The sequence below is a fragment of the Marmota flaviventris genome, chromosome 4 (genome assembly GCF_047511675.1).
Source record: "Marmota flaviventris isolate mMarFla1 chromosome 4, mMarFla1.hap1, whole genome shotgun sequence".
NCBI lineage: Eukaryota > Metazoa > Chordata > Mammalia > Rodentia > Sciuridae > Marmota > Marmota flaviventris.
In genome coordinates this window covers 33542591-33564736 of record NC_092501.1, presented here as the reverse complement: position 1 = coordinate 33564736, position 22146 = coordinate 33542591, and the positions used below count along the sequence as shown (strand labels likewise).

Here is a 22146-nt window from a genome sequence, read left to right as displayed (position 1 = left end):
CAGGGGCCACCTTAGACAAGTCACTCTTGCTGGGCCTCAGTTCCCTCATCTGTAACAGAACTGGATTGCCCACTGCTCCACATACTAGGTGTCTGAGGCACTTTCACAGCTTACTTATGCAACTGACAGTCCTGGAATATATCTTCCACATCAAGTTTATTCAAAGATTTGAAGGGCCACCCTTTCTACAAGAAAATGTTTTATATCATTCTGAATAGAATGCAAATTTTACATGCATTTTATTTATAGTAACTAATACTACTAACATTTAATCAGTGAATACTGTGCATGAGTTTTGTGCTAAACTCTTTATGACAGCCTTACGATAACTTAATGGTAGTATTATCATTCCTATTTTACACATGCAAAACGGGAGTACAGAGAGATTAATCCATCTGAAGTCACACATTATTAAGTGATGATAAAACAACTCCCCTACCAATAAATTTGGGGTCATTACAAGTGGTTTTTGGATATACCTCCAACAGCGGGGCTTCTTAAGTGAAGTCTGAAAGACACAGTCCAAAACAATATCCAAAGTTCAGCTCTGACATTCTTAAATCAATTTTAGCTAAATGGGAGGATAGTTGGCTTCACACCCGGTATCGCTGTAGGATAAAGGAAGCTGTGGTTTTTTTCCGCGGGGGCTGGGGGATTTCTGGCCTTTTGGGAGCTTTCAAACAGCCTCAGAGCTGGAGGCCTCCGCCTCTGCAGCCGCCTCCCAGCCCAGCTGGTGTTGCCCGGCACTTCCTCGTTCCCTTGCGTCCAGGACGGGACGCAGTTCCCTATTGCCAACGCTCGCTCTCCTCTGGCGGGAGGGGTCCAGAGGACGGTGTCGCAACCACCTCCCTCCCTCTTTCCCCGCCTTAACACTCAGTCACCTCCCAGATGAGCGCGCTCGCAGACCGCAGCTGGCGGTCGGGTGCCCGGCATGTCCCCTGAGTTCGCGCAGACGACAGTCACCGGTCCTCTGCGCAGCCTGGAGCAAGCCAACCGCACCCGCTTCCCTTTCTTCTCTGATGTCAAGAGAGACCACCGGCTGGTGCTGAGCACCGTGGAGACAATCGTGCTGGCGCTCATCTTTGCGGTGTCTCTGCTGGGCAACGTGTACGCTCTGGTGCTGGTTGCGCGCCGACGGCGCCGAGGGGCCACCACCAGCCTGGTGCTGAACCTCTTCTGCGCGGACCTGCTCTTCACCAGCTCCATCCCCCTAGTGCTAGTCGTGCGCTGGACAGAGGCTTGGATGCTGGGCCCCGTCGCTTGCCATCTGCTCTTCTACATGATGACTCTGAGCGGCAGCGTCACCATACTCACGCTGGCCGCAGTCAGCCTGGAGCGCATGGTGTGTATCGTGCGCCTGCAGCGCGGAATGCGCGGCCCGGGGCGGCGGGCACAGGCTGCGATGCTGGCGTTCATCTGGGGCTACTCAGCTCTTGCCGCGCTGCCGCTCTTCATCTTCTTCCAGGTGGTCCCGCAGCGGCTCCCGGGTGCCGACCAGGTGAGCGCCTGTGAGCGCACGGAGACCCCCGTGCGGGCGGGCTGGGGGAGGGGCGGGTATCCGACGGAGGGGGTGAACGGAGGCGGTAAACGAGGGTGATGATGATTAACAACAGGACTTTTTGTTGCACTATTGTCATACACGATGCCCAGCGCTGTGTCAGCCTGCGATGCATGTATTTAAAGGCGCTACCAAACTCTTTTTAAAAAATATTTATTTTTTAGTTTTAGGTGGACACAATATCTTGATTTTATTTTTATGTAGTGCCGAGAATCGAACCCAGTGCCTCATGCATGCTAGGCAAGCACGCTACCACTTGAGCCACAGCCCCAGCCCCTACCCCCCAATTCTTGCAAAAAATGCAACGGCGTGTTGTGAGGTTAATTAAATAATGGGGAGTTAAGGAGTCCGATAGAATTTCATGCATGTGAGATGGCTAATCACATTATATTGAATTTTGCTTTCTGGTCCGGTGTTACCCTAAAGTTATCACACTTGCAGGACAGATGTGGAAGCTGAGACACATAGGATTAATAACTTGTTCAGAGTATCTCATCCTTAGTTTGAGAAGGAGCAGAAGTTTCTGTGAAAGTAAGGGTTAGGAGCCTGTATTGAAAGCCTGAAGGCAGATAGTGCAGATGGCTGGGGAGAAGGGGCATTGGAAAACCAGAGCCCCTGACCCAAGGCTTCCCCTGAAGGGCTTCTGGTTTCCTCTTCGGAATCCTCAGTTTTTCCAGCAGCAAGATGGAAGGATTACAGCAGACCACAGAATCTTACCCTGGGAGCCTTGGACTGTAGCTTCAGGGTATTTAAGAAGTTGGGGGTTTGTTTGGGATAGCAGGCCCATAGTTGTCATTTATGGAGAGGTTCATGATCTAGAAATGATTCTCTGGACAGTGTAATACTTGCTTCGGTGACTTGAGTCCCATGGTCTAGAATTCTGGGCACAGGTTTGTTCTCTTTGCTGCCCCACCCCAGGGTGGGGCCATGGGCCTCAGGTCTAGTAGGAGAAGGTGGCGGCCTGACTGGCTGTATTCCAGATGTGTTTCATTCTCCTCAGCACCTGGCGGAGAGAGACAGGCATCTGTCTGACTTATATGTGTCAGCAATACCACAAGGCATGAGTAGTTGCTGTGGCTCAGCCTCCAGGAAGATCTGACCCAGGCTGAGTTCTTGACCCTGTCCCTTTCCCTTTCCAGGCCACTGGTTTTCTGGCCCTGGGGAACACCCCAGACCCTAGGAAGGAGAGTGGGGCACTTTGAGCAGTCCAGGCACAAACAAACTGTAGTCCTGAAGAGAGAGGAGAAGAGCAAGGGGGATGTCCCAGGGGGACAGTTTCAGACTCTGGAGATGAGATGAACTCTGGTCCACTAGGACGATCAGAGTGTGTGACCTGCCCAGAGGCTGAACACAAAGGTGGCCTCCTGAGGATTTCCCAGACCAATCACATAGCCTTTTTTTGGTGGGGGTAGAATGGATGGAGGCTGCATTCTAGGCAAGCAGATGTGTGTGTCCTAAAAATCTGCTCTGAATAGTTTCTTTGTGAGTGTGTGGAATACATTTTGGGGTGTTTGATTATGGCTCATTAGCAGGAAGGAATCAGGCTTATGGCATGTGATCAATATGGCCGTGTCCACTCAGGTGCCCCAGGAAAGCCAGGATTAGCTGAGCTAGTGGGTGCTATTGGTCTCAGGAGATCAAGTGCCCTTGCTCAGGAGGCAGGTTCAAATAATTTTAAAAAAAAATGAGGTTCAAGGAATTAAAGACTAAATAGAAGATATTTTAAGTGTATCTTAAATTTCTAGATATATATTTTGTACCCTTCCTTTGACAGTTGTTTCAGGTATAGTCCCGCTTTACTGCCAAATAGCACTATGAAAGGAGGCTCTTGTCCCCTCCCAGAGAAAACTCCAGGCTAAAACTGGGTGCTAACATGGCCATCCGTGACTGAGCAAGGCCTTTGCATGGATGGAGGCATTCTTGTATCTGGTCCATCCTGTATTCTACCCCTGGTAGGGCATGTGTGTTCAGGAGCCCTCCACAGCATTTCTAGAATGGTCTGCATCTTACCACAGAGTGCTTCTGTAGAGATCTGTGCTCCCTGGTTGGGCACACCAAGCCTTTTCTTGTTTTATTGAAGAAACACCTTCTTGGCTTTAAGGGCCTTTGGAGAGGGATTTGGGCAAAGCCACTGGAAGAGAAATGAGCTAGAAGTGCGCTTCAGAAGGGGCCAGGTGAGTTAACTACATGCCAGATCTCTATTCAAATTAGTAGACGTGCCATGGAGGGCTTGTAATGAAAAAAAAAATGAGACAGTTCCTTCTGTTTTCCATTTTCCTTGTCTTCCCCCTACCTTTCTGTTTTGCTGCCCCCTCCCAACCCCCAATCTCATTGAGTTTTTTCTCTCTGGGTTATACTATTCAGCAGTCCCTTTTTATCCAGGGTTCCACAGTTTTAGTTACTTGTGGTTTCAATAACCTGTGGACAACCAAGGTCCAAAAACGTTAAATGGAAAAGTCCAGAAATAAACAAAAAAATTAAAAATTTTAATTATCTTTTATTAGGTCATATTGTTATAATTGATATGTTTTGTTTTTAGTTTGTGATTAATTTCTTAATGTGCCTCATTATCATAGGGACTTGATGTGTAGAAAAAAAAACCATACTAGATAGAAGATTCAGTACTATCTGTAATTTGGAGCACCTCACTGGGGTCTTGGAATGTGCCTCAAGAGTAAGGAGGAGCTTCTGTTTCTGTATTTTCTGTGTTCTTTCCAAGGAATAAAATAGATAAACTCTCCAATTCCTTGAGGGTTTTTGCCTGGGTATATAGGAAACACTCCACTTTATAGGTTCAGCAATTGAAAGAAATAAGTTGAAAAGAATGGGGGGGTTGAGGGGGTGCAGGCACTTAAAAATGGGGGTGGGGACAGAGATAAATCTCTTTTATTAAAAGTTAGCAAAAGCCTCTTTTTTCAGTTGTCATATTAACAGATCCTGTCCAGTAGGTCACTAAATGAAGATTGGGATGGGGGGGATATTTTTCCTCCCCAAACAATGTGCTGAGAGACTCAAGTAACCCTAAGTACTTCCTGGCTCCCTCCTCTCAAAGAGTGTGTGGAAACAGTGCTCCTCAGAGCTTTCTGTTTACCTCAAATCCCCTAAAACAGGAACATGATGACCTTTGTCCCTTTGGGTAGTGGGTGTCCAGTAGTCCAAAGTGACCAGACTCTAAAACTTCATTGAAATTTGAATTCTATCTTGGGAATGCTTAGGAGTTGCGTGACAGAAAGGGAGCTGTCCCACCTCTCTAGGTCTCACTTTCCTTGATTTAAATAGACACGAAGACACTGTCAACCATATTGGATTGCCATGGGGATTTATGTTCAATAAATGGGCCAACACCTGGCACCCATACAGCTAAGTGCTCAAGAATTGCTAGCTATTATAAGTTTCCTTATCTTTGGGTATAAACATTTTAAACATTCTTCAAACACTATAATTCTTCTGATTGCTGTAAAATAATAAGCAGCCATTTTAAGAGGGTGGACAGATCTTAGCAACATTAACATCTCAGTCAGGCCAGCTCAGCCTGTTCCAATGGGATGCCGGCCAGTGTGTGCCGTGGCCCTGGCCAGGCAGTGACCTCCACCAGTAGGTGGGGAAGATGTCCACCTTGGCCAGAATGTACTGTCCATTCACTCCACAAACATTTACCGAGCACCCTCCTCTTTGACCCCTGTCACTAATGTCACAAATGCCCCTCATTTATTGAGCATTTAGTGAGCACTCAGATGGCCGCAGACCCTAGCTTGATTCTTTAGCCCATGGTAACCCCACAGCTGTTGTGCTTTTTTTATGTTTATTTTCAGAAAGAATAACTTCCCAAAGTCAAAGAAGGCGAAGGATGGTTCTAGAATGTAGCCCGGCTCTGTCTGATTGCTCTGGTGTCATCTCCAATGAGTTCACACTTCCTTAGGGCCCTTGGTGCTTCTGTGGCTCCCTTCTTGATTTAATACCAGGCCACTGTTGTCATCAGTCTCTGTGGAGTGAGGCTTCCCTGGAGAGACAAGTGCAGTTCACTCGCCTGCGTTACTAAATGCTAGAGAATATTTTTAAAATATAAAGAAAGTAAGTCCAGCTCTCAGGTTGGTATTTCCTTTCTTTTCTGTTGGGAAGTTGCTAAAAGAGCAGATGTCTAATGAGGATTCCTTAAAATGACTTGAAATCTTCCATTGTATTGGAAGAGGTAGGGCAGGGAGATGATTTACCAAGGGGTTCCCTGGTTCTGCAGGAAGACTCAACAGAGAAGCTTCATGGGAAACAGTCGGAACCAGGTATCATTTGCCAATAAGTCAGACGGTGGTAGGAGGAATCGGCACTTGAGCAGTGCCTGTAGACGGGTGTCCCCATCCTTGGGGAAGTCTTAGGAAATCCCGACATCGGGTGACTTTGTACTGAGCACCTAGTGTCAGGCACCAGGCATCTTCTAGGTGCTGGGATGCTGCCTTGAATAAGACAGCGTAGTTCCTGTCCCCCGTAGCACACTCCAGTGGGGGATCTTGAAAGGAAGCCAGGTGATTATTACAGTTTCGAAAGCTCTGGAAGGGACTCCTCCAGGCACCCAGAATCTGTGAAGGCTACTGAAAGACAATGTGTCTCTACCAGGTGTGGAGAGGAGAGGTAGTGAGCAAGACAAGGACCTGGGGGGACATGAGGGGCATTACAGGCAGAGGAAATGACCCCAAAAGGGAGCGAGAGAGCACAAAGAAGGCTAGGGTGACAAGAGGTGGTGCCGGAGGGTTAGCTGGACTAGCAGAAGAACCGGGGACACCCCTGAGGGAGTTTGGGCTTACTTGCTGAGAGATGGCTGGTCCATGAGGGTGGCCAGTGAGAATGAGGTGTGTGGGGGAGGGGCGGGGTTTGTTTTAGTGGGAAAGGAGCAGGCCAGTCCTCTTGTTTCTGGCAGCCTGGAGGATGGCCAATTTGAGATGTCCAGGAGGTGGGACCATTTTGGGGTGAGATATTCAAAGCTTAACAAGCCTGAGAAGTCTCCTGCAGAGATGTGCTCAAGGTAGCCATGAGTCTAGAGTTGAGGACTTCTGATCCACTAGACCAGAAGCCACACTGCCCGGCTGAAACAGTGCTCATGGACATAGAAATTTCTCTCTTGAGAAACCTGCCCCCTGGCCTCTGGGGTTCTCTGGATCTCTGGCTCCCCATCTTGCGGTGGAGTTTCTTGTTTCTTGTTGTTGTTGGAATTTCTTGTTTTTCCTCCCTGCCTGCATCTGTGGCTTCCTGGAGGGCAGGGACAGAGCCTCTATCATCCTCACTGTGGCCTTTCAGTGGCTTGGGCACGGTGCCTGCAGTCAGTAAGTGGTTGAGCAAATCAATTAACACCACTGTTGACGCCACACCGCCACCAATTCCGCTTCCATGTATCAGTAAGCAGGCAGGCCTAGCACTTATGGTTTTCATATTTCTTTCTTAAAATCAGGAAACGTTTCAAATATGCAGGAAAAAAACCACCCAGAATATACTAACACTTATGTCCGTACCTTCCAGATTTGACCTGCTGCCCAACTCCTCTATCAATCACAGGCTGCAGGAGAAAACCATTTGTTGTCTGGATTTTTCCACAGACATAAAGTTATTCAATTCAGACCTCTGAGTGTGGGCATGGTGCTTTGTTTATTTCCTAATGAATATAGACACTACAATTAACCGACAATATCATACGATGCCCCTCAAAGAGCACATAAATCCATGCCCAAGACCCATCCTACTGCCTCTTAGCTCAGATGGGGGTGAGGGGGTGCTGTGCAGGGTTCTTATCTTACTTCCTTATCACACTTCCTGCCTGGAGTGAAAGCCATAGATCAAACAGGTGAAAGGGCACCTTCCTTATTGAAATTTGGGGAGCTTTCTGGGATGAGCGTATTGTCTCTGTTGGTTAGGTCGGCTCAGCCCTCATGGTGACGTGTGTGTTTCATGTTCTATCATCTTTTTTCATAAAAACTAACTTTTATCCTTTTGTTTCTCTCTTATAAAAAAACATATAGACACATTGTGGATGATTTAGATAACACAGAAGAACAAAAATAACTTACAAGTCCCATTCTAGTCTTTTCTGAGACCCTCTCAGTCTCTTCTCTGCCTGTGTGTGCGTGAGCAGAGGTGTCTAGGTATAAATATTCACACATACACGTCAACACTGGGATCCCGCAGGTGTGACCTAAATAACAGCTGGAGAGAGGTTCTCCAAAGATAGTGACTTTGGGCATGAAAATTGCAATGTATTGAATAGGGGACCATGACAAACTAAGTGCATGTTGATGAGGTTGAAGCCAGGGGAAGTTTTTAAAGGCAAAAATGAGGATTACATAAGTTATTTTGAAACAGCAATCCTTGGCTACAAGGATCCATAAATAAGGGTGGCCTCCGTTCATGGTTGGACAGACAGTTGCTGAGCCAATACTCTCCAAGGGATTTTTGTGTAAGGTTGTGGTTTGGTAGAATCTTTATGATAATTCTTGTTATCAGGCATCTGTGCATGAGATGCCCTTCTTCACAATCTCCCAGCTTTATTAATTCATTAATTTTTGTCAGGGTCGGCTTGAGCAACTCCATTTTGATTCTGACAACTTTCACACAGGCACATGGTTATGGGACCTACTTTTCTGCCCCCAACCACAAGGAGTTTGAAAGAATCATCCAAAGAGCAGTGGTCAACCTCACTGCCAGTATTTAGCAGGGTCACCCAAGTTTCTTTCCAACCACCAAAACACAGAAAGATTTAGTAAACTGTCTTCCATCAGGTGTGGATGGTGAGGGTAGAGGAGCAAATTTTTAGAATGCCTAGTCCATTTGCAAGCCATTTAACAAAGCAGGAAAAGGAAGCAACACTCCAGCAAATGTGATTAAAACATTCTTCCCTGCTTGTCCTGCTTTATAATTTTCTCGGTAGATCCCTTGATGTCCCTTGTTACTAACTAGCTTTTGGGGCAAAGTATTATGATTAAAAACATCCCCACCTTTAGCGTTTCAGGCTGTTGTTGGAAGAGGATGTTTCTGAACCTTAGTTCTTTACTCTGTGAAACAGGAACAAAAAAATAATGTGCATCTCAATAAGGTTGTTGTAAGCCTTAGATGAGATGATCTAATAAAGCAATTTCCAGTGCAGAGGGTATGCTCAATAAATAGCAGATGTTGTTATTTTCTGTTAAAATTGAGTAGGAAATTGAGTGACCAGTTGACTGTATTTTGAGATGGACAACTCAATCACAATACCTGTTGGCAAATATTAAAAATTCTTTGCTTTTGCCTAGGGTATACCATTAGATAAATATTGGTCAAGTGAATAGTTGAATTAATGATGCTTCAGTTGATTATGACTCCTGGACATGGGTTCAGATGCCTTGTCCACCAAAAAATTAATATGTGGTCTTTTTACATAGCACACACTCTTTTAAAAATCTGGTCTATATGTCTAGAAGGGTTTAGGGAGACTTGTTTTCCAAATAGCTTTGTTCCTATAGTGGAGTGGGCCGGGGAAGTTTGTGGGTGGGAAAGTACAGGCACAACTGCCTTGGTCTGTTTTCACTGACATTTTTCTTTGTTGGAGGAAACTGTGGCAGCAGCTCTTAGTAATTGTTGGGTGAGGCTCCCGCCTATTGCAGTTTTGTAGCTAGAGTTGAACACTTGAATTCAACACATCACAGTATGGAAGCAAGGTCACAAACGGTCACACTCCAGTGGCTTTCCATCTGGAACTGAGAATTGTGGCTGATATTTGCTTTGGGGCTGTAGTGTGTTCCTCTATGAAGGTGGCACATAAGGTTAGAGGCTGTAATTCTGGGCTCAAGATGCATTCTTGGAGTAAGAGGTAGCTGGCCCTCCTTTCCGGACTCCTTCCTTTGCAGAATCAGGTTTCAAATCCAGGGCCTGGCACATGCTGGGCAAGTACTCTATCACTGAGCTACATCCCAGCCCTTTTTATTTTATTTTGAGACAGGGTCTCATTAATAAGTAGCCCAGTTTGGCCTTGAACTTGAGATCCTCCTGCCTCAGCCTCCTGAGTCACTGGAATTACAGACCTGTACCACTACACTTAGCAGCCAGGTTTTTTGATGCAGCTTGACACACTCATTTTTTTTGTTTTGTTTTGTGTTTATGTATGTGGGTTTTCTTTTTTTGAGAAGAGGATCTCACTATGTTATTCAGGCTGGCCCCAAATTCTTGGGTCAAGCTCAGGAATTGTCCTGACTCAGACTCCCAATCAGCTGGGACTTATGGACACCTGCCACCAAGCCCGGCTTTGATGCCCTGAACGTGCTCCAGATAAGCACTTGGGTGCCTTGGCATAGACCCTGTTGCCTTCAGCTTTCAAAGCGTGACTGCACTGAGACCTCATCCTGTTTCCATGTGTTGGTGTGTAGCACATCGGTTCTGCTCTCAGGGCAATTTTCTCTTTTTTTGAAAAATGGTAGGCTTGGATGAGAAAGCCTGAGAGCCCTTTGCATCTCAGCCAGGGGAGTGGAAAGAGCCACATGGGGAACTGCCCCTAGTTCTTATCAGCCTGGAACCCTGAGGCTCAGTTGCCTCTAATGGAGAACAGGGGTGATGATTATGGCTACCCCGAGGGCCAGAGGCGAGTGCTTTGTGCGTGTGTTTGGGGGAGGGGGGTCAGGGAGAAGGATTCTGGGGTGTACCATCCTGCCAGTTGTGTGGCACAACTGTGTAGTGACAGGTAACCCCCAACTGGGGCTGAACTAAAGGCCAAAGAAGAAGCCAGCACTGCAGTGATCCTGTCCTTTTCCCTTTTGTAACTAGGAAATTCCCATCTGCACACTGGTTTGGCCCAGCACCCCTGGAGAGATCTCGTGGGATGTGTCTTTTGTTACTTTGAACTTCCTGGTGCCGGGACTGGTCATTGTGATCAGTTACTCCAAAATCTTACAGGTATGTTTGTTTCCAGTGCTGCCACTGGATTTCACTCAGATTGCAGTGTTTCTGGTAGATTCTCAGAACTTCCAGGTCAGAAGTCAAACCAGTCCAGTCCTGAGTTCTGATTCACTCACCAGATCTGCTGCCTCAGCCATGTGAGGAAGGAGTTTTTTGTTGTTTGCTTGTTTTTGTTTTTTGTGTTTTTTTTTGATTTTGGTTTTGTTTTGCTCATCACTAAAGTAATTCAGGTTCATCATAAAAAAGTCAAATTGAAAACAGGCACAGAAGTATTTAACACAGAAACTGAAAATCGATCCTATAGCCATTCTTAACAACCCAACAAGGTCCTTGCAGGTTAGTTTTTCTTATAAATTTGCACAAAAATCATCCACACTGTGTGTATTTGAAAGTGCGGGTTATCTCCAATAGCTGGCTGTTATTCTTTTCAGATATGAGCTCACACTATCTGCTCCAGAACTTCCTTTTTTCGCTTAACACCATATCACATCTTTCCTTATCAGTTCCTGTATCTTATCTCATGATGGCTGCATGGCTGCCCAGCATGTCGACATACTATAATTTATCTTATGGACTTTTGGGCTGTGTCCATTGTTTCCCCACCACAAACACAGCAGTGATGAGAATGTACACTTTTTAAGACTTTTTATTGAAGTATAATATACCAATAGAAAAGCACACCCAGCTTACGTGTTCCCCTTACAGACTGAACACACTCATAAAGGCAGCTCCTGGATCCCGAAAGAAAAGGTTGCCAGAAGCCCCTCCTCTTACTTCCGGTCACCTGCCACCTGGGAATGTCCATTTCAAATGTGTATTGACACAGGAAGTGATGTCTGCCCTCAAAGCGAATATGTGCAGGGGTGTGAAAAAGATGGACCCCCTCTGTCCCCACCTCTTAAGGCAGCCCTCTGCATGGCAGGTCCCAGCCCTACAAACCTCACCTACATGTATTTGTGCCCTAGTCCCCTTGGAGGAAATGCAGCCACTGAATCTTAATTTTATAGCATATTACTTAGGAGTCATCTGTTAAATAAACATATTCAAGTGGAAAGACCTGTTTGTTGTCTGGTCAATTTTATAGCCTTTCTTTGTGGCTGAGGCTTTGTAACCTTCTTATGTGCCCAGAACCCAAAGCCAGACCAACCTCCAACCGGGTCTGCTAGTCTCTGGTCCTGTGGGAGTTGGCCCCCTAAGTTACTCCCTAGAATCTTCTCCACCAGATGAATAAAGATTGGGGCTTGTTCAAGTGCATGAGCAGATTCAGGCTTTCCAAGGGCACCTAGCATATTTTAATGTTATAAAATTGTTAGCTACCCTCATTAAGTTAAAAGCAAAGAAGTGAGGGAAGAGTTTTATATTTGCTTAACAAATAGTTATGTAGTGTTTAATGTGTTATCAAGAAATACCTCATTTAATCCTAATAAGCATTACAGATGAGAAAAACCAGGCACAGCGAGGCGAGGTAATTTCCCCAAGGTCACGTAGCTCAGAAGTGAGAGTCTCATAAACCCAAGTACCCTGGCCCTAGATTCCCAACAGTTTTAGTTCCTCAGACATATGTTAAGAGTCTACTCTGTGCAAAGTGCTGGGGAGGAATAGAGGTAGGTCAAGAGTGTAGAAGTTCCATTCTCTAGAAGGAACTTTGAAACAAAAGGGGAAGAGGAGAGACAAGCCAAAGGTGCTGCTATTTAAAGCAAGAAACCCTGGAGCACAAAGTAGAGGCCAAGACAGTGTATAACACTTTGCAAACTGTTGACTGCTGCACCAATGAAAAAGATGGATGAGGAGTATTAAAGAGGAGAGCAAAGGGCCATGAAGACAGTTGCAGAGATTCAAAGGGATATTTTCATAACCTGGCTTTGAGTCTTGAATCTGCCACTTACTTGCTGTGTGACCTTGAGCAAGTTACTTACACTCTCTGAGCCTCAATTCCCTCATCAGCAAAATGGCAATTGTAGTTTAACAGTGAGGTATTGTTGAGATACCATGGGTAGGACATCTAGTGTCTGCCTGCCCATGGCAGGGGACAAATGAATTGTGTTTGTTGTTATTGTTAGGCAAGGTTGTTCTCCCAAGCTTTGTCTCCAGTGTGCTGGGAAATGGTATCCCTGAGACTTAGCAGAGCTGATTGGGAGGGAGTGGCAGCATCTGGCTCTTCTTCTGAGTCCACTCCCAAGCCCCTCAGCATTTGGGAGGGCCCTGGTAAGCTCACACTTCTGAGCTTCCCACTGAGAGAGGAATGATCCCCACACCATCATTTTATTCTCAAGGCCAAAGCCCACCTGGAACAATTGGAGGCGACCTGGGAAACTGGGAGAGGTCTCTTCTTCTCCATCTGCCTCCAAGCAACAGTTCACTGCTCTCCAAGTCCTTTGCATCTAGAGCCACAGCCAGCCCTCTGTGCATCACACACCGCAGGGTGGCATCTGTCATGACTCACAGTGGTGCAATGGTGCATTGAGTAATGGGTCAGAGAGAATTTAGATCCAGTCACTTCCCTCACACATGCAGCAAAATCCAAAGCCCTCACCTAAAAGCCCTATGTGATCTGGCCCCTGTCTGTCCCCCTAAGCTCATCTTCTCCCCTCTGTTATGTCCAGACTGGCCTGGGGAGGGTCCCTCACACATGCCAACACACTTATGTCTCAGGCCTTTGCACCTGCCATTTCCTCTCCCGGGTCTCTCTTACCTCAATTGCTGATGGTCCACTTCCCACTTCAGATAGGTCCTTGTTCAAAAGGATCTTCTTCAGAAATACCACCTATCAATCTCTGATCCTTGGCTTATCTCTTTTCAAAACACTTCCAATCCCTGTCACATTCTGGTTGTGTGAATTCATTTGTGCATCAGTCATCTGTCTCACCCACGGGAGGGCAAGCTTCTCGTCCCTGTGCCTAGACCAGAGCCTGGCTTGTTCAGGGCAGGTGCTCAGGGAATTCTCATGGAGGAGTGAGGCTTAAGCCTTGGATCACACTGAAAGGGTCTACAGGGTGTGATCTTTGGGGGCAGTAGGGAAAGTACAAATAATCATCATACTGGGGTCCTTCAGCAAACTTGATTTACCATGCGACCTTGGACTATTCTTTTAAAACTCAGGACTCAGTTTCCACTGAAGCCAAACATGTCTCAGTGGATTGTTTAGCACAATAAAATAAAAGAGCAGATATGATGTTTTAAAAATAACAGTGTTAGCCGGGAACGTGGCGCACACCTATAATCCCAGTGGCTCAGGAGGCTGAGTCAGGAGGATGGCGAATTCAAAGCCAACCTCAGCAACTTAGCAAGGCCCTAAGCAACTCAGTGAGACCCTGTCTCTAAATAAAATACAAAAAGAGCTGGGGTGTGGCTCAGCGGTTAAGCAACCCTGGGTTCAACCTCTGGTACAAAAAAAAAAAAAAAGATAAATAACAAAAATAAATGTTATTGTAAATATAAGACTTTTGAAAAATCTTCCTACCTCACTAGCAAATCTGAACTGCTGCCTATTTCCCCAGAGGACTGTGACATCTGTCCTCACTTGGTGCCTGTTGAGTTTGCCAGGCTGGTAACTTGGAAGCAGGCAAACTGTCAGTAGGTAAATGCTGTGTGTGGATGGGATTTCCTAGTTTACTTGAAAATAGACACAATGCAGAGATGCTGGATCTGCTTTTCTGCCCAATATATATATTTGTGTGTGTGTGTGTGTGTGTGTGTGTGTGTGTGTGTGTGTGTGAAGAGCACCTGTCAAATTCATTTGAACAACAGGGTCCATTAGCCATATCCCTTCACCTGTCTTCTTGCCTCTCACTCAGGTCCCATCTCTGGGCTTAGAAGTCACCCTGATCTCTTACTGCTCTGAAGCAGAGCCTCTCAGTGCTCTCTGGAGCTCCATGGGATGAATTTTAGAACGAGTCACAGTCTATGAGTGTGGGAAATACTGGGATCATCAGAGTTCCATGGGATTCTTTGCTGTAAGGCTTCGGGCAGGCAGGGGCTCTTCGGCACAGGAATAGACCAGGCAGCATTGCTATATCTGACCACAGAACCCCATTTTCCCACAGAGCTTCTCTTTGGATCAGTGCTCCGTAGAAACCTTGTTGGGAAACCTTGTTGTAAACTTTGTCTCTGGTTCTGACCTGGGCAAGGATTCAGGTGGGCTTCTCCTTGGGTCTCCCCCTGTCAGTCATCCTTAAAGATTGTCAGTCACCCTTCAAGAGCTGTTTGATGTAGTGGGGCAGTGGCCATATTTGCTGTCAGCCTTCTCTGCTTCCTCTTTCCTTGTGACTCAAACATGCCATACATTTTTAGTGGCTTTTTCCAATTGACAGTTTTCCCAAGGGAATAGCCTCCCAGCAACTCCTAAGTGCCTTCGATCAGGCTGTGAACACCAGCTGTTTGGGGCTTGGTTTACATCATCTCCCAGCAACCATGGCCGTGCTACCCTTTGGAACTGTGTTTCTTTATTGTCCCTCACCCCCCCCCCCCACACACATTACCCACATTACACTGGAATGGACCTGCGCCACGACCAGCCTCTGTAGCCCAGCCACATAGTAGGTGCTCAATAAACATTTGTTGATAGAACCAATGATTCTTTTGCTTGCAATTTGAAAACCCTCAGCCTAACTCAGAGTTTCACCGAGAAAGAATGTGTTTCAGGTGAACATGAAGGTTTCAGGCAGTGAACATGAAGCCCTTCCTCCATACCTGGCCTTTGTTCCCCAGCTTTGGGGACTGTGTGCTGCTATGGAAAGGGAGGTGGACTTACTGGAAAGACAGAGTCTTCCCTCTGAGGATTCTGTTGATTGACTAGGCAGCCTCCAAAGGTTACCCCACCTCCCAGGGTCAACCTCTGTCAGCAGGAATCTCCTCCACCTGCAACCACCTGGGCAGCAACCTTGGTCTGGTGGCCATGTGTGACAAAGGGGCATGAGATGGAAAGAAAGTTCCCTCATAGTTTTCCAAAGCTCATGTGGGTGTAAAGGCAGGGAGACTCAATAAGACAGTTTTAAAAGGGACTCTCTTAGTCTGGCATAGTGGCACACACCTGGAATCCCAGCAGCTCAGGAGGCTGAAGCAGGAGGATCTTGAGTTCAAAGCCAGCCTCAGCAAAAGCGAGATGCTAAGCAACTCAGTGAGACCTTGTCTCTAAATAAAATACAAAATAGGACTGGGAATGTGGCTTAGTGGCCAAGTGCCCCTGAGTTTAATCCCTGGTACCAAAAAAAAAAAAAAGGAGTTTAGGAAAAATGCAGATCTCTGGGTCCCCTCAGCCCCACAGAATCAGAATGTCTGAAGGCGAATAAACATTTGCCTCTTATCATGGGCCCAGTGGTGTGAGCCACATTACTGGGAGCATCTCTGCGTGGGCTATACCCCACCTCTTCACCACGAGGCTTGGGTAGGTCACTTCACCTCTCAGAGCCTCCACTTTAGGAGGTAACCCCAGAACCTATGCAGAGGCTTGTTTTGAGGATTAGAGTTAATTCTCAGGAGTTAATTGAGTGTTTAGTTTAATGTAGAAGCTCATCAAGCGTCTACCCAATGCCAGAGACTGAAATGCTAGATAAATGTTGACTTAGCCTAGACACCTAGCACAGGAAGGTGCAGGGAAGGAGCACATTTGACTATGAAGCCCCTGACTCTGCAAGCTGTGGGGACTATGAGGGAGCAGCATCTACCAGTTCTGACCAAAGAAACGAGCTAATGCTCCTGGCCCCAAAGTGAGTCAGCCCACTTTGACCATCACATCATCGTCAGGCATCGGCCAGAGCCCCTGGCCCCAGATGGAACAGGGAGCCCTGTCTAAGGTCCTAAGCTCTGGGGAGCCCATGTCTGGTGAGGGCGGAGGTAAGAAAGATGCTCATGTGTCTACCACAGGGTTCCTGTGGCAGGCGCTGAGAGTACCCGAAACACGCCGCAGGGTGCAGCGGGAGGTGAGCCAACAAAGCTTCTAGGAGTTTCTGGCATTCGAGCTTGGAATTAAAGTCTGGGCAGAAGGATTTCCATTGATGGGAAGTAGAGAGTGGGAAGGAACTAGTTTAAGATCAGGAGCTTAGGCTGGAGCCAACAACCAAGTTTGAAGCTCAACTCTGCACTTCTTGGTTGGGCGTTCACCAACCTCTTTGAGCTTCAGCTTCCTCATCTGCAAAATGGGAATCAGCAAGTACCTACCTCACAGAATGCTGGGAGAGGTTAGAGAGGCAAACCACGTGATGGGTAAGGACCTGGCACATAGTAGGTGCTCAGTAAAAGTGAGCTCCCACCAACCTTATTGATTCAGAAAATATTTATGAGACACTGTACCAGAGTCTCTGGATGCACGCTGTTCTTGACAGGCTAAGGTGGGCAACAGGAGGGATGACACTGCTGTTGGAATCAGCCCTTGAGCACTCACCAGGGACACCCCGATTTAGAGGTTATACATTTTCCCTGCTGCCTGCTTGGCTTTCCACTTCCACACCTGTTGGCCCTTAGATCACCCATCTTGCACCTGGATGCTCGGTCTAACTTTGTCTCTACACAGTGACTTCCGGACGTGGAGGGGCCAATAGGACTTGCAGCACTGGAGTGCGAGTTGGTGGGTTCCCTCTGCTGAGTGACTCCACCTGCAGAGCAGGGGCGTGGAGGGAAGGGCTGGCTATACAACCCCTCCTGAGCCTTTTATGATGTAGCTAATCGTTAACTCCACTGAGCTGGATTTTCACAGATGGGAGCTGTCACCATTTATTATCTGTGGAGTGACCTTCAACAAGTAACTTAAATTTCCCGAGAATGAATTTGCTCATCTGTGAAGCAGGAATAACAATGGCACAGAATGCAAAGAGGAGCTGTGAGGATTAGAGGTGACAGTGGATGGAACATGTGGGGAGCCCTTGGGAAAGCTAATTCCTGTTGTCCTGGTTGTCGGGAGCTTCCAGAGGGAAGAGGTCTGTCCACCTTGCACCTGCTGCTCTCGTCCCCCATCACCAACAGGTGCCCTGAACTGCCACGCTGGGCCAGCAAGCAACCACAGAGAATCACGAAACAATTAAACAGCTCTCCTTTAATTAGACAATTAGAAGGATTCTAGGGAGAACAGTTTAAGCCACGCTGATCTTGGAATTAAACTTGCCCAAATTAAGAAGGTGGCTAATTACCTTCTAATTACTTCTTCTCTTGAGATTCAGGAATCATAGGGGAATGGGCCCAGGGGTCCAGCACAGAGCCCACGATGTGGCCAGTGTCCAGATGATGTAAGCATCCCTGTGTGGCCAGAAGCCTCTTCCTGTAGGAAAGGCAGGACAAAGGCCGGCCCAAGCAAGTGGAAGTTAGCAAGGACTGCTATTGTGGTCAGGATGGTCCTCATTGGTTCTCTTCTCTGGGGCAGAGATCATAGGCTGGCATTTCAGGCTCAAAAAATCAGCATCTGTTCCAGCCCAGGCTGGCTGTTCACAGCCAGGCCCCACCCTACCATCACTAGCCCTACCCTACCCCACTCGCTGGCATCATGGAACCTGAGTAAGTCACAGGGAACAGCCAGATCTTCTCCCTTCTGGCTGTGCCCAGAGGATGCTTGGAATTATGCACAAGAGAGATTAAACACTCCTTCTCTCCTGGACATTCAGAGCCTGAGTACTGGACACTTTCCCGCCACCCCAGTGGTCACTCACCCAGCCACCCACCACCCTGTGCCAAGGAGCAGGGCTTAAATGGCAGCACCTGCTCTCTCACAGACTCAACCCTTATTGCAAGACTCCTGCTTTGAAAGCAGCTTGGGTAAACTATCTCTTAGGGAGCTGTTTTCTAACCTGTGCATGGAAGGGGCGACAAAGGCCCTGGCTACTCAAAGCAGGGTCTTTGGATGGGAAGCATGGGGAGGCTGCTGTTCTCAAGAGCTTGCTGGAAATGCAGAATCTCAGCCAGACCCAGACCTTCTTAAGAAGAATCTATATTAAAATAAAGGAGGCCACACTGAGTGCCACTCCAGCTCTGTGGTTCCAAGATGTCACGAAGCTTTCATGTGGTTCAGATACAGTGTTTTGAGGTGGGGCAGTGGGATGGGGGTGCATGCAGGGCTTTACTCTATTCAGTCTACATCAGTCGATGGGCCATTCTTGTGTCCAAGGATCCTGCTGCCAAATTAAAGCCTCTCTGTGCCTGAAGGAAGACCCTCTAGCTGAACAGACTGGACAGGAGATCCAGGGCACGATGCCTGCAGGACCTCCTGCAACCAGGGTCCCCTTCATCACCCACAGTGCCTCTGCTGTCATGCTGGCCTTGCTCATCAGTGCAAAATGTTAGAGGTCCCAGAAATCCCACTGGGAGGAATTTATTCCATGGATACTCTCATATAGATGTGCAAAGATGTACCTGAGGGTGCTTATTCTCCTGATCCCCACCCCTCGGTGGGCTATACTTTATCAAATGGCTGTGATTTTTCAACAAATGTCACCAGAAATGCTCTGACAAGCTTCTCTTTCTTGCTGGGGACAGACACATTTAATGACACATCTGATTCCATAACTTTCCAATTGCTTTTTGACTGTGCCTGTTTATCTTACTTATTTTTTTAAATTAAACGCTTTTTAAGATTTGTTCTTTTTTAGTGATACATGACAGTAGAGTGTATTTTTCATGTCGTACATACATGGAGTATAACTTCCCATTCTTGTGGTTGTATATGATGTGGAGTTTCACTGGTTGTGTATTCACATAGTTTCACTGGTTGTGTATAGGAACATAGGAGAGTTGTGTCTGATTCATTCTACTGTCTTTCCCATTCCCATCCCTGTACCTACTTATTTAAAAACATCGATTTCATAGTCATTCCAATGCTTCCAGTGCCTGCAGTGGGGGATGGGCTTGTGTGAGGGCTGGGAGTGGAATGGAGAAGGACAGGCTGTCCTGCCCCTGCCCCTGACTGCCCTTAAAGACAAGGAACTCACAATTGCCCGTGTGAGGAGTTTGTCCCCTTCTGTTGGTAATTGACTCTGATTTCCACGTGGCTGTGGGGGTGCCCACAGGTCCTGCTGATGAAGGGATCATTCCCAAGCAGCACCCACCCCATAGGTGTTAGTGGCTCTTCCCAGACTTGGTTTCATTTTGGGGCTGACCCTGGCAGCAGCTGTCCAAGCAAATGAACAGCCTCCAAACTCATTTACCTTTTAAAGGCCCCAACTCAGGCCTGTAGGCAAGACCAGAATCCACTTTTTTTTTTTTTTTTTTTGGAGATAGGGTCTCATACATTCCATCCCTGGGAAGGCATGTAGAGCTGGTATGTAGACCTTCCAGAAGGTCATGCAGGAGACCACCTCCTCTGGTCACCCCTGGGCAATGGAAATGGAGGGTACAAAGGCTAGAGAAGAGACCTGGTATTTTTCATTTGCTCCCCTTCAGTGTTTGTAGTTTGAGTTTGTGCCTTGGGCATGTATTGCTTGTGCACAATTATTTACCTTTTAAAAAGCCACAGTCACAGCCAAGGTGTGCTTCTGAGCACCTTGCTCCTCTAGACCACCCGAGTCAGGCTCTTCACTTCCCCTCATCCATTCTCTTTATATCATGGGTGATTTTCTGCCTTATTCCTGGGGCAACAAGCCAGGTGTCCATTTCTCCAGTGCGTCCTCGGTGTGGGCAGCAGGCCAGCTGCAGAGGAGGCAGCTCCTTCCACACAGAGTTCCAAAGACAGACACCCCAATGCAGCGGGATGGCACTTTCCAGTTTCTGAGCTCCTAACCCCCAAAATCTCTGACATTCATCGTAAATTGTGGCTCTGTTTCTGTTTGGGTTTCCTGCAGATCACAAAGGCATCGCGGAAGAGGCTCACCATGAGCCTGGCGTACTCGGAGAGCCACCAGATCCGAGTGTCACAGCAGGACTTCCGGCTCTTCCGCACCCTCTTCCTGCTCATGGTGTCCTTCTTCATCATGTGGAGCCCCATCATCATCACCATCCTCCTCATCTTGATCCAGAACTTCCAGCAAGACCTGGTCATCTGGCCATCCCTCTTCTTCTGGGTGGTGGCCTTCACATTTGCCAATTCTGCCCTGAACCCCATTCTCTACAACATGTCACTGTTTAGGAACGAATGGAGGAAAATTTTTTGCTGCTTCTCCCTCCCAGAAAAAGGAGCCATTTTTACAGACACATCTGTCAGAAGAAATGATTTGTCTGTTATTTCCAGCTGATTCGTTTTTCTCGACACATGAAGTCTCTCCCTGTGGTGAGCCACGGTGTGCTTTAATCATCCACCAGTGCACCCTACTTTACGGAAACAACCTATGCAAACATACATCTGCAGCAGCAGCAAATTAAGGGACGATCATTCCATGTAAACATAACTTTTCCTTTATAAGAGGACTCACGATTGGGTTCCTTTGAAATATGAACTTTTTCAGTGTGTTTGTAATATGATTGAAATTAATAAATTTTTATTTATACCTGTTCAGCAATTACATCTCCTACATATAAGGTCACACCTCATGGTTTCTAAAGTGAGTCTTGGAACTGATTGAGGACTCAGATTCTCCTTTAAAGGGTCAGGGCCACTCTGGATACCCAACTTGGGCTCCTTAGGAAAGGCCTCAGGGTCTTTCATTCATATCAACCCTGAATTTGGTGTTTGGTATTTGGTATTTGATATTTCCAAGGAATAATTAAAGGTGATTATTATTTTTCATGTATTAAAAATGCTATGGACCCCTTGAGGAGAAGCAGTGTCATGGAATCAGAGAGAAGATGGGTTGGCTTCAGAAGGACACTGAGATCTGGAGTGAGTCCCCTCATTGATCCACCCATCAGAGGCCTCTTAAGCATTACTATGGCTGGACAGTGTTCTTGAGCTGGGAATTCAGTGTTGAACCAGATGGCCCTGGCCTCTGCTCTCAGAGAGCTTCTTCCCCTACGGAGTACAAATGCTGAACAGAAGTGAATAAATATAGTATCCCAGAGTGAACAGCACCTGGGGAAGACGGGACAGGGTGCTGTGGGAGTGATGGCCACTTAGATGTGGTGGGGAAAGGTGACTGGCAAGAAAGAGTGTGCCACGAGGCTCCAGGGGAAGGGGCTTTTCAGGCAGAAGAGACAGACATCGGTACAAAGAGACTGACCTGTGGGACAGGAAGAAGAGAGGACTGAGTCAAGCAATGAACTGTTGGCTGAGCCTCCTCTGTACCAGACACTGTCCTTGATGTTGGGATGGAAGGATGCCCTGCTAGAGCCCATCAATGGATGTCAGAGGGTCCAGGTCTAGGTCAGGGAGGGTTTGAGAGACTACCCTAAGGAGCTGATTCAGTGTTCAGTAGGCACCACTGGGGTTTGCAAAGGGAGACTGACATGAGCTGATGAATGAGTGAAAATATCGTTCTGGTTGCTATGCAAGGGTCCAACTTTGAGGAGCAGGAATGAAAATGGAGAGCAATTAGGCAGTTGCTGGGGATCTGGAGGTGGGTGTCATTCCTGATGGATTATGAGAACTGATCTTGGATATTCTTAGAGAGGGTGGCACAAAGACAATTTATTGATGGAAAGCCTGTAGAATGTGAGAGAAAGAGAGGATACCAGGGCGACTCCTAGATTTTTAGCCTGAACTGGTCGGATGGTGGAGCAGGCACCAATGGAGAAGACTGGGAGAAAAATGGGGTGAGAGAGCCAAGTTTCAGTGGTAGCCTATAAATTTGAAACCTGGGGGCTGGGGCTGTAGCTCAGTGGCAGAGCACTTGCCT

At 47.1% G+C, this 22146-nt stretch overlaps 1 protein-coding gene across 2 annotated transcripts; it reads left to right on the top strand.

Moving 5' to 3' along the window:
- Window positions 1-814: 814 nt before the first annotated feature.
- Window positions 815-20874, top strand: Ffar4 (free fatty acid receptor 4). Of its 2 annotated transcripts, XM_027940002.2 has the most exons (3): window positions 817-1498; window positions 10331-10459; window positions 20221-20874. In XM_027940002.2, the coding sequence occupies exons 1-3, from the start codon at window positions 932-934 to the stop codon at window positions 20608-20610; spliced, it is 1086 nt and encodes a 361-aa protein (XP_027795803.1). In that variant the 5' UTR covers window positions 817-931; the 3' UTR covers window positions 20611-20874. The 2 variants fall into 2 exon arrangements, with proteins under 2 accessions (XP_027795804.1, XP_027795803.1); XM_027940003.3 differs by lacking the exon at window positions 10331-10459 and having other exon boundaries at window positions 815-1498.
- The last annotated feature ends 1272 nt before the right edge of the window (window positions 20875-22146 follow it).

Excerpts from the sequence above, each read along its gene's own strand:
- Ffar4 (XM_027940002.2), top strand. The coding sequence starts at position 932 with ATGTCCCCTGAGTTCGCGCAGACGACAGTCACCGGTCCTCTGCGCAGC. Across the intron at positions 1,499-10,330 it reads GGCTCCCGGGTGCCGACCAG|GAAATTCCCATCTGCACACT; the intron begins GTGAGCGCCTGT and ends TTTTGTAACTAG. Across the intron at positions 10,460-20,220 it reads GTTACTCCAAAATCTTACAG|ATCACAAAGGCATCGCGGAA; the intron begins GTATGTTTGTTT and ends GGTTTCCTGCAG.